The sequence below is a fragment of the Vipera ursinii genome (assembly GCF_947247035.1).
Source record: "Vipera ursinii genome assembly, chromosome: 2".
NCBI lineage: Eukaryota > Metazoa > Chordata > Lepidosauria > Squamata > Viperidae > Vipera > Vipera ursinii.
The window spans coordinates 174,037,795-174,050,637 of record NC_139513.1 but is presented as its reverse complement, the minus strand read 5'-3'; the positions used below and the strand labels follow the sequence as shown (position 1 = coordinate 174,050,637).

At 39.7% G+C, this 12,843-nt stretch overlaps 1 protein-coding gene across 1 annotated transcript in view; it reads right to left on the bottom strand.

Moving 5' to 3' along the window:
- LOC310634926 (intercellular adhesion molecule 5-like) overlaps positions 1 to 3,755 on the bottom strand; it is a 28,693-nt gene extending 24,938 nt beyond the window's left edge. The window contains exon 1 of the mRNA XM_083353462.1: positions 3,650 to 3,755. Within this exon, the coding sequence (XP_083209588.1) occupies positions 3,650 to 3,716 (67 nt within the window). The 5' untranslated portion in view covers positions 3,717 to 3,755. The remainder of the gene's footprint in view (positions 1 to 3,649) is intronic.
- Positions 3,756 to 12,843: the final 9,088 nt, after the last annotated feature.

Sequence of the window (12,843 nt, the reverse complement as noted above, 5' to 3'; positions counted from 1 at the left end):
AAGCAACGGATGGAAACTAATCAAGGAGAGAAGCAACCTAGAACTAAGGAGAAACTTCCTGACAGTTAGAACAATTAACCAGTGGAACAACCTGCCTCCAGAAGCTGTAAATGCTCCAACACTGGAAGTTTTCAAGAAGAGACTGGACAGCCATTTGTCCGAAATGGTATAGGGTTTTTTGCCTGAGCAGGGGGTTGAAAAACCTGAGATTATTCATTCATTCATTCATTCATTCATTCATTCATTCATTCATTCATTCTCCAAAGTGACCTATCATTTATTATTATATATGAATCCAGAGCATTAAAACAATCATGGTTTAGAGCGATTTCACAGCTTCCTATATATCTGGACAAGGAATAATTTCTAATATAATTTAATGCCTCTTGGTCCAGAATAAATAGGTGGATATAACTCTGTCCAATAAAGGAAAAGAAGGGAAAATATGTGAAATGTGTTTCTGGGCCTTTTTTCTCAATTCCATGATAATAGTTCAAGATTACATGCTCAGGAAGGAGAAAAGAGATCTGAGCTACTCTCCAATTGTCCAATTACTCCCATCGGGAGCATTTTATTCTGCATTTTCCCAAAGCCCTAGGCCCATTTTCAGTGCCACCTTTCTTTGTTAGCTTCTTCTTCCATGGAAAATTCTGGGAGAGAGAAATCCTGCTGACAGACTGGTGGGGGAGTCTGAGTCCTGAACCCTTTCCCCATATTTCTTTTCTAATATTCCCTTGGGTTGGAAAGAACATCTTCTGGATTTGGTGGAGGGGAAATCAAAGAATCTAGCGGGTGAAGCATGGTGATCAGAACCTTTGTTGTAATTACACAGAAGAGCGTATTTTCTAAGGGGCAACTTTGCCGCCCTCTGAGATAGTATTGGAAGGGCCCTCAGCATTTCTCTGGTCCAACCTCCATCGTGCAGATATAGAGAGCAAGTATTTGTTTGTTTGTTTATAAAATTTATTGGCTGCCCATCTTACCATAGGGTAGCCCTGGGCGGTGTACAGTTACATCTAAACTAAAACATAAAAAGTTAAAATCGAACATTAAAACTAAAGACACATGGGGAAGATGAAGGGCAGAGTAGGGGGGAGGTGGGATCTGTTATTACTCAACCACCTCCATTGTGCTGTTCCCCACCACCACTGGGCCCCCAAGATGATTGGCAGAGCCACATCTTTAGGCCCTTACGAAAAGATAGGAGGGTTGGGACCAACCTCACATGTGGGGGGCAAGATGTTCCAGAGGGAGGGAGCAACAGCAGAGAAGGGCTTAATCCCTAAGAGGTGGCCCTAAGCCTTCAATATTTGAATGTACACTATCCTTGCATGGGAGTATGTGTAGGTGTATGGGGCATTGTGGCCTCCTGCTGCAAGCTCTACCCTTTTGTGCACGTGGAACATTATTATTATTATTATTATTTATTATATTTGTGTACCGCCCTTCTCCCGAAAGACTCAGGGTGGTGAACAGGGCACATATAAAAATACAGAGTTCAAAAATTAAAAGACAATTAAATAGGAGCCCGAGCTAAAAACAATAAATAGTAATATAAAAATCCGCAATAAAAACCCCAACACATCCCCCATCAGGCCAGGCCGGCTTGTTCAAATAGATAGGTCTTCAGACCGCGTCGGAAGGAGCGAAGGTCAGGTGCCATCCGGAGCTCAACCGGCAGCTGATTCCATAAGGCCGGGGCGCCCACAGAGAAGGCCCTCCCACTGGGGGCCACCAGCCGACATTTTCTGACCGGTGGCACCCTGAGGAGGCCCTCTCTGTGGGAATGCACAGGGCGGAGGGAAGTTGACGCCGGCAGCAGGTGTATTGTGACACCATGATGTTCTGATGCTGCTTTCATCATTCTGCAACTAGCCATCCACTGTTGCACCCAGTGCACACAATACTAGTGGGATCCTCAGACATTCTGTTGAATTCACTCTTTTTAATCCAATGGATATGGATAACACAAGGATTTTGACCTTCACTGTCTGGCCAGTTCACCCTTGCAGAAAATTGAAGAGAGTGGTAGAACAGGGGTCCCCAACCTCCAAACCATGAACCAGCATCGGGCTGCAGCATGTCAGCAACTGGGCTGCACAAACAAGTGAAGCCACATCTGCGGGATGCAGGCAGTATGCACAAACACATCCCCTCTGGTCTGTGGAAAAACCTTTCTCCTTGGCACCGGTCCTTGGTGCCCAAAGGGTTGGGGACCTCTGTGAGAAGAATTTTGATTGGTCAGAAAAGGATGGGGGCAAGGATGAAGAATGAAAGCAAAAAAGATGGATACCTGCCCCAAGTTGCTTACATTATTTTTTTTTGGCTGGGGAGTGGGATGATCAGAAAGCAAATTGAGGCAATGAGGGACTGGAAAAGGAATATTTCAGCTATATTTTCAGAAACAGATAACAATTAGAGAAGTGTTTTTCACACTTGGCAACTTTTAGATGTGTGGACTTCAACTCCCAGAGCTCCAGTGTAAATGGGCGTGCATTTCAGCTGTTCAGACGAAAACTGGGCTTTTGTTTGCTAAATATTTTTGCATGAATTTCTAATCTCCAATTTTTCTCCAGTCTGAATGACAAGCTGCCACCTCTCAACACCCTTCATTTTGAACTTAGGTTTACTTATTTGTGTAAATGACAAATGAAAGAGATTGAGAAATTGATTTATAAACATCTCAACAAGGCAAGAGATCAGAATAAGGTAATGGTATTGATTGGAACATTAGGAAAACCTTTCTAATGGTAATAGAAAGGATGGGTTACCCTTTGCTACGTGTCTAAGCACATGTTGGAGATGCTAGACTTTCCATCTCTGCACTGAGCAGGGGGTTAGATCTGACAGCCTTAATCTACCATGCGCAGGATGGGATCCTGAAGGATCACAGTCAGCTCCACTTCCGCTCACACCTCTGCCAGATGAGCAAGAAAGATTTAATCATCCCTATAATTTCAAGCTCTAGTATGTCTTGTTTTGGAAATCATATCATGTTGCTAGAGTAGAGGACTTCTATTCTCAGGGCCATAGAGAATGATTTCAACACCCCCCCCCCTCCAAATTCCTTTAACCTACATCCTGAGCAGAGAGAGTCTGGAAAAGAATTCAAAGGGAAAGGTAGCCCAGCCCAATCCAAAACTCAAACCTTCCATGCTCTTTTAATAAAGCACACACAATTTCCTCATGGCTGCAACAGAAATCATCATCATCACCACCACCATCACCATCACCATCCTCATCCAAAGAAAGAATCTTATTCCCCTTCCTAACCACCAGTGAATGAATCGGAGTGCAGAATGGGGAAGTAGGAGCCGGTAAGAGATTTTTATGGAAAAAACAGCATGTGCAGAAAGCAGCGAAAATCTAAGCAGAAATGTCTATATAGCCCAGGGGAGGGGAGGGGAGGGAGAGTCATAAAGAGAGGCAAATGGAAATCCTCTCTTTTTTGGGGTGGGTGTGTGTGTGCCCCCACACATCTTAGGCAAACCCATCCAGCTGCACCCTATCCCACTTGTGACAAGGAAATACAAACCCTTTCCCCTTTGCTTTTTGCAGCAGTCACTGAGAAGCCTTTGGCTTAGTTTGGGCAGCGGAGAGCATCTCGGGGTGGGGGTGGGGGAGAAGGGTGGACTGGCTGGTCACTTACCCACGGGCAGCAGCAGGGAAAGCAGGAAGCAGCAGGGAAGGAAATGCCAGAGCCACTGGAGCTTCATGGCCGAAAGCAAAGCTGAGCTGGAGAGAGTAAGAGAGGAGGCAAAACCAGAGAAAGAATAGCTGGCAAGTGGAGGGGAGGAGAAAGGGGGCTCTTGATTGGTTTAGCGTTGGCAACTTGGTATCTAAGGAACAGGAAGATGCAGAGGTGGCTAAAAAGCTCCGCGGCAGCAGGAGACCAACTGTTTTCAGGGGCACAAGCTGTGCATTTTAATTCCCACCTCCTACTAGTTCAGAAGGAAAACTCTCGCCCCTGTAGAATCAGCAGAATGGTCCAGCCATTCCTGCATCCCTTTCCATTTGTGGGAGTGGTGGATGCTTCGGAGCAGAATCCTGCCAAGCCTTGTTGTCTTGAGGGGCAGTAAAGTAAAGGATTGCTTTGATGTCTGTGTCCTTGGCACAGCCCAAACGGAGTTCTCTTGAGTGTGCAACATAAGCCTGCTTACATTTTAGCAGCCTTTTAGACATGGGCTGTTCAGGGTGCAAATGTTTGCTTTGTTGTCCTGGAATCAAGTTCCTGGTTTGTAGAAATGTATTGTAGTTCCAGAGTCGGTGACTATAAACTTCAAGTGGAAGGGCTAGCTATCCGGACTGTGATAGGGAAGAAACCTATCTTTTACACATTGCATAATATCAAATTCAGCATGAATTAATAGTGCTTTCTAACTAAAATATGTAGTTTATATCAAATCAAAATCAGTTTCAAGGGATTACATGTACACTCCTATAGTTTTCTTGAAAGCCACACAGAAGTAGTTGACTCTTGCCTTCTTCAGTTTGAATTCCTAATCTAACTTGCAATCTTAAGATTTTAGGTGATCTCCCATCTCCTTTAATCAATCAGAATCAATCAGAATAGAGCTGGAAGGGACCTTGGAGGTCTTCTAGTCCAGCCCCCTACTCAAGCAGGAGAACCATCCTAGTTGATTCTAAGTGGGAACAAAAACATTGAAGAAAACTTTAGCTCTGCTGCTATCTAGTGGTCATCTATGCTTTTTTTGTAGCCGGTGGTCTCTTCTAGATCAAAGATGCAGAAAGCGAAGGACCTCTAATTCCATTTTATTAATGCAAACTGGAAGTTTTAAAGAAGAGATTGGACAACCATTTGTCTGAAATGGTATTGGTTTTTCGATGACTAATAAAAATTTGGTAAAACAAATTAGAGATCAAGGTCAAGCACATATAAAAAGGATATATAATGCATTGATAGAAATTGATTCAGAAATGAAGGATTTTTTTAAAATTAATATGCATAAAGGTACTTCTATTGAAATGGTCTGGGATGCTAGTAAAGCTTATATGAGAGGTGTATTAATATATTTGAACAACAAATATAGACGTAACTTGGAATTTAGGAGGAAAGAATTAGAGAATGAAATTAGGGAAAAAGAAAAGGCTTTAATTTTGAATCCATCGGATGGGAAGATTAAAGAGGTAATTAATTTATTAAGGGGACAGTTTGATAAGTTGATGGCTGATCAAGTGGCAACTAACTTACGGTATGTTAGACATAATACTTTTTGTAATGCCAATAAACCAGGTAGATGGCTAGCTTATTTTTTTTTATTATTATTATTTTTATTTTTTTATTAAATTTATTATTTAAAAACATTGGACACAGTACCAGCGAGCTGACAAACCTTTTTGTCTACAATGTTTAAATATATATATATATACATGTATATATGTACATCAAAAATACACTTAAATACACTTAGATTACAAATCGGTGAAATACCACAATATTTAAAACAGTGAGCTAGTCTGTAAAACCTAATAGAGACCTTTCTTTTTATCCATCCAAAGATACAATTTGTTCCAAATTCTATAATAGTCTGATTGATCTTTATTCTTTAATTCCAAAGTTAATTTGTCCATTTCAGCGCAATCCCAAATTTTCCTAATAACCTCTTTTTGTCCTGGGATCTCATTCTTTTTCCATTTTTGCGCAAATGATATTCTAGCTGCTGTGATAATATGGATCGTTAAGTATAGCACATCTTTAGGATATTTCTCTTTCGTGATTCCCAACAAGAAAAGTTCTGGACTAAACTCCAGATCTTGTTTCAATATTTCTTTCAGCCAAATCCAAATCATTCTCCAAAATTTTTGTGTTTTACTGCAAGACCACCACGTGTGGAAGTATGTGCCTATCTCTTCAGAACACTTCCAACATTTGGGAGATGCTGTTGTGTACATTTTTGCTAAGCGGGCTGGGGGAAGATGCCATCGGTAAAACATTTTAAATAAATTTTCTTTATACGATGAGGCCAGTGTTATCCTATTATTCCTATCCCAAATTGTTTGCCAAGTATCTAGGTCGATGTTATGTCCTAAATTGTTAGCCCAGATCAACATGGGGTCTTTCACTTGCTCTTCAAACAGCTTATATCCCAAAAGTAATTTATAAAAATTCCTTATTTGTTTAGAGTCCGGTCCCAATAATATTTTGTCCAATGCTGTTTCAGAGGTATATATCCCCCATTCATTTTTATCCTTCCTAAATCTCGATTGGATTTGTAAGTAGGCCCACCAATCGAGTTTTATACCTTGTAATTCTAGTTCATTCCTAAGTTTCAATTCCCCCTCCTCATTCAGAATATCCTTGTATGAGATTATGTTACCCAAATCAAACAGATTTGGGTAAACTATCGCTTCAAGGGTGGATAGCCAGACCGGAATTTTGGTGTAATTGTGAGATCTAATTTTTTTCCAAGTATTGAGTAGCGCTTGCCTGATCCGGTGTCTTTGAAAATGCGAGAAAAGACCTTGTTTCTCCGTCCATAGGAAGGCATGCCAGCCATATTGCAAATCGTGACCCTCTAAAGTTAATAGTCTTCTATTTCTCAAGATTACCCATTCTCTAATCCAGCTCAGGGCCGCGGCGTGGTAATATAATTCCCAGTCTGGCAATCCAAAACCCCCATTTTCCTTCGTGTCTTGTAAATATTTCAATTTAATTCTTGGTTTTTTCCCCTGCCAAATAAAATTTAGTGATAATTTATCCAAATTTCGAAAAAATTTAGAGTCGAGTTGAATTGGGATATTCTGAAACAGAAACAGGATTTTAGGCAGAATATTCATCTTAATGACAGCGATTCTTCCCAATAATGAGAGTTTTAGGTTTCCCCATCTTTCCAGGTCACCTTTTATTTGATTCACTACACTATCATAATTATCCTTTTTGAGTGAAGTGCATCTAGCCGTAATGTTAATCCCTAAATATTTTATTTTCTTGACTATTTCTATATCCGTGATTTCGGCCAGATTACCTTTTTGTTTATTGGTCATATTTTTAACAATCATCTTGGTCTTATTTCTATTTATTCGCAGTCCGGCAACCTCACCATATTTAGATAATTCTTCCAATAGCTTTGGTCCCGTCTGACATGGATCCTCCATAATAAAAACTAGATCGTCCGCGAAAGCTTGCAATTTAAAGGTTTCCTTTTTAATGGTTAATCCTTTTATCTTTGGGTCGTTTCTTATAGTTCTCGTTAATACTTCAAGAGTCAATATAAACAGCAACGGTGATAAGGGGCAGCCTTGCCGTGTTCCCTTTTGAATTTGAAACTTGCTAGATGCTTCCCCATTAATAATTATTTTTGCTTCCTGATTGTCATAAATTGCCCTAATTATATTTATAAATTTTTCTCCCATATTCATAAAGCTAAGCTGTTGGCACAAAAAAGACCATTTAACATTGTCAAATGCCTTTTGGGCGTCTAAGAAAAGTAATGCCATCTGTTGTTCGCTATGTAATTCATAGTACTCCAATGTATCTAATATTATTCTAATGTTGTGCTTAGTGTGTCTCTTAGCGAGAAAACCATTTTGATCTGCGTGTATGAAATCATTCAGAAATCGTTTCAATTGTTCCGCTATAATTGATGTAAATATCTTGTAGTCCGAGTTAAGAAGTGATATGGGTCTGTAATTTTGGATTAATGTATGGTCTGTGTTATCTTTCGGAATAAGGGTTATGTTTGCTCTAGCCAGGATTTAGGCGTCCTTGCGCCTTCTAATACTGCGTTAAATACCTCCACTAGGGGTTGAGCTAGGATATTTTGTAATTCTTTATAAATCTCTGATGGAAGACCGTCGGGTCCCGATGCTTTATTATTCTTTTGTGCATTAATAGCTTTTATCACCTCAGATAGTCGAATTTCCTCGTTTAACATATTTCTGGTATCTTCTGTGACCTTAGGTAGTTTGGCTCTTTGAAAATATTCCTCCATTTTCTCCACACTTGCCTGGCTATCTTCTTTATATAAACGTTCATAAAATTCCTGGGCTATAATTTTTTTTTTTTCCTCCTGGTGGAATATTCTCCCTTCCTCATCTCGTAGTTCGTGAATCCAGTTTTTCCCCTTTTGTTTTCCCAATTTGTATGCGAGCCACCGGCCTGGTTTATTTGCATTTTCAAAAAAATTTTGTTTCGTGTTTCTCAATTGTTGTGCCAATTTCTCTTTGTCTAGAATGTTAAGTTTGTGTTTAATCAGATCCATAGATTGCTTGATATTCTCTTTTTGTGGATCTTGTTGGAGTGTAACTTCTAAGCTCTTATATTCCTCTTCTAATCTTTCCCGTTGTTGTCTTTTCCCCTTATTTTTATATACCATATATGCCCTCGCTACCCCTCTCATCACTGCCTTAGCTGTATCCCAATTGTTTTGTACTGAGGTGTCTATAGCTTTATTTTCCTTAAAGAAAAAACTTAGTTCTCTCTCCATCTTAGATTTGAATTCGTCTTCTTTTAAAATTGCTCTTTGAAGCGTCCATCTGGATATTTTTTTGGAACCTTTCCAGATAAGTTTAATAGGATTGTGATCTGCCCAAGTACCTGTCGCTATATGTACCTCATCTATTTCTGAACTAATTTCTTTCGTCATCCACACCATGTCTATTCTAGACCATGAGTTATGTCGGTTGGAGTAATATGTATATTGTCTAGCCTTACGATTTCTTTCCCTCCAGACATCTTGGATATTTAGTTCCTCAGCCAAGTTAAGAAAAGATCTCGGTAGAGTTCTTCTCTTCTTTTTCCTAAGCGTCTTTCCCATATAATCCAAATTTATATCTAGGATAGCATTAAAATCTCCTATTAAACAAATCTCCTCATAATCAATGCTACATATCTTATTGTGAAGTGTTTTGAAAAATTGTTCTTGGTTATGGTTTGGGGCATATATCTCTACCATCATGACCTTCCTGTGATTTATTATAACCTCGACTATCAGTATTCTACCCTCTTTATCGTTATAAATTTGTTTTGCAGTCAATTTTGGGTTTACATATAGTGCCACTCCTCTCTTTTTCTTGTGTCGGTCTAAGGAAACGAATAGGTTCCCTATTCTTGGTTGTACTAACAAATATTTTTGTTGTTCCTTTATATGGACTTCTTGTATTGCCACGATATCCAATTGTTGGTGAATAAGCCTATTAAAAAATTTCCGCCTTTTCACTGGCGAATTCAATCCATTAATATTCACAGACATAATACTACACTCACCTCCCTTCATCTTACTTATTTCTGGTTTTTGTGGATCTCGTGATTCGGGGCTCTCTCTCTTCCTTGTCTCTAGTTCCATGTTTCTCTGTTAACTCACCGGATTTGTTCCTTCTATCCTCTGTAGCTAAGATCTTCCCATCCATTGCCACACGTATTGTATCTCTTTCTCTTACCTCCCTTCCATCTTGATCTTCTAAATCTACTTCCTCTTGGCTATGGAAGTGGCGTTTGTAAAAATCTTCTGCCTTCTCTATCGTGTCCAGTCTATGCCTTCTATCCTGCCACGTAACAAGAATACCCTCTGGAGTTAGCCATCTAAAGTTTACATTTTCTCTTATTAGTTTGGATGTTAAGAATTGATAGCCGCGTCTCAGATCCCTCATCCTTTTAGGTATCTGTTTAAGGATGGTGATTGGTTGGCCCCGAAATTCTAATGGTTCCTCTCTAGATCTATGCAGAAGCTCATCCCGAATTGATTTTTTAACTAACCTTACATGTACTTCTTTTGGGAGGTTGTGCCTTCTCGCATAATTAGTTTGGACCCTGTATGTTTCATCAATTTCCGCCAGCATTTCCTCCTTCCCTACACCGAGTGCCTTTGCCATCAGTTCTGCCATCATGACCAACAGATCTTCCCCTCTTTTTTCTTGAACATTCTGGAAGCGTAGATAATGAGCAGCCTTTTCTGCTTCCAGAAAAATGACTGTTGTTTCTAATTCCTTATTAGCCTGAAGGAGTGTTTCATTTAAATCATCTACTCTCTTTTCCTCTTTTTCCATTCTAGCTTCCATATCTTGAAGTCTTTGTTCATTTTTGACTAATTGCTGTTGAATCCCTTCAAATTTATCATCTATCGCTTGGATTTTCCCCTTTAATTCACCAGTGTCGTTTCTTATTTGGCCTATTTCTCTCTTCATCTCCTCGTGGTTTTTGGCCATTGCCTCGTGTAGGTTTTGCAAAAGGGCATGTAAATCTTTAAAGGAATTCGAGTTAGATCTTTCCCTTTGCAGCATATCCTCTATAGATTTCTGATTGGAGGGACTTGAGGACATCCCCTGTCCCTGTGCTGCTGCCTTTTTGCCAGCGCTAGGCTTAGTTGCTCCCGAGATACTTGTCATGTTTCCCCAATTTTAACAGCGTTTTATCAATGTATAATACCCTGAGTCTTATATAAACCTTTTAACTCTATGACAAAAGATATATAAAACAGTTACCACCAGATACTTATTACCAACTAAGCAATTTATATAATAGAATTCTATAGTATGAATATAATCAAAGTCACGTTCTTCTTCTTTTTTTCCCCCCCCCCCGTTTCCGGCGCAGAAATTGGCACCTTTTCCGTCTTCCTCTGCTGTCAAAGACCAGTAGGTGTCCCACTAAACAAACCTCCAGTTACTAAATTGCTATATCAAATGGCCGCCCGTGACAAGTAGAGTAGAATTTCAAAAGTTTCAAAAGTTCACAAATTCAAAATTTACCAGGATAGACCAGACTAGACCAAGCTGATCGCTTTCCACGCCCGACAATCCAGAGTTCAGTCTCTAAGGCTCCAAAGCTCAGACTTTGACTTGTTGTAGCTTTTCTCCAGCTAGAATACAGTCATATAGTCTTCGGCTTTCTTTCCCTTGCTGTTTTTGCCAAACGCCTCCCTCCAGACTTCTATCGCCGCTTATTCCCTCTCCGTGAGGCTCCCACTTCGAACCAGTACCTCTTTCACAAGCGCTTCCTATTTAATATTCGGATACACTCTCCGTCAGCTCCGCTCTACCGTTGTCCCGCTGCTTACGTGCTAGCTCCGTCCCTCTGTCAGATCTTCATGTCGGCCATTACTGGCCTCCTTCTCCCCGGTTCGCTCGCATCAGACTTTCTCCGGATCTTCAACACGAACTGCCGCTCATGAAGGTTCTCCGGGCTGCCTGCAACTTCGGATGTCCCTACAGGACCTCCTGAAGCTCCGAAAAGCCCCCGCGAACACTGGGTGAGAGGTTGTGCGAGGAGAGAGCTCCGTTCACACAGCCGCCCGCTTTGACAGTTGGCTCCGCCCCCCCGATGGCTAGCTTATTTGTTAAGGAAGAAGCAAAGGGCTTCTAATATAGATAGAATATACATAAGGGTAAGGTAGTGTACCAGCAGAGTCTTATCAAAAAGACCTTTGTTGATTTTTATTCTAAGTTGTACGCTAGAGATAAGATTAGTGAGGCAGATATTGATGAATATTTGATGAAAGCTAATATTCCTGTTCTTATGCAAGAACAAAAGGAAGAGATGAACCAATTGATAACTGAGGAAGACATTTTTTCAGCAATTAAACAATTGAAAGTGGGCAAAGCGCCAGGTACGGATGGATTGACTGCTGTGTTTTACAAAAATTTACAGTTAGAGATGGTGAAGCCATTAAGGGAATTGTTTCAGACAATTCAAATGGGAGGAGGGGTACCTCCGTCTTGGAAAACTGCTTTTATCTCTTTGATTCCGAAGGAAGACCAGGATGTCACCCAAGCAAAGAATTATAGGCCAATATCACTTTTGAACACGGACTACAAGATATTTGCTAAAGTTTTAGCTAACAGACTAATGAGGGTATTGCAACAAGTAATTCATGGTGATCAAACTGGGTTTATAAGTGGTAGTCAAATGAAGAACAATGTGAGGCATATAGTAGATTTGTTGGAATTTTTGGAAAGAAACAATCAGATCCCTGCAGCGTTGATCTTCTTGGATGCTGAAAAAGCCTTTGATCAATTGGATTGGCAATTTTTGTTGAAAGTATTAGATAAAATGAAATTTGGGGATAAATTTTTACAACCAATCAGGGCATTATATCAAAAGCAAACAGCCCGCATAATAGTTAATAATAGTTTGACTGAAGTATGTAACATTGAAAAGGGTACAAAGCGGGGTGCCCGTTGTCACCCTTATTATTTGTTTTAACATTGGAGATATTATTGATTAAAATACGGGGCTCGGACAAAATTAAGGGAATTCAAATTAGAGACCAGGATTATAGATTGAGGGCGTTTGCGGACGATCTGGTTGTTACAGTGACTCAGCCTGACTATTCAGTTGTAGAATTGATGGAGATAATAATGCAATATGGAAAAGTTTCTGGATTTAAGGTTAATATACAAAAAACTAAAATGTTGTCTAAGAATATGACAGTATCACAAAAGGCTGTTTTAGAAGAGCTAACGGGATTTGAAATAGTTAAAAGGGTTAAATATTTGGGGATATATTTGTCACCCTCAAATGTAAAGTTATATAAAAATAATTATGAAAAGTTATGGGGAAAAGTTCAAAAAGAATTAGATAGTTGGAAAAAATTACAATTATCTTTATTGGGAAGAATTGCAGCTGTGAAAATGAATGTTTTGCCAAAAATTTTATTTTTATTTCAAATGATACCTATACTTAAAAAGGATTCAAACTTGGAGGAATGGCAAAAAGGTATTAATAAATTTGTTTGGGCAGGGAAAAGGCCACGAGTTAAATTTAAGATTATGCAGGATACGCGTGAGAGAGGTGGTCTTAAAATGCCTAATTTTAAATTATATTATGAAGCTGCTGCTTTGTCAGCGATAAGTGATTGGTTTAATTTAACACAAGTGAGATTACTA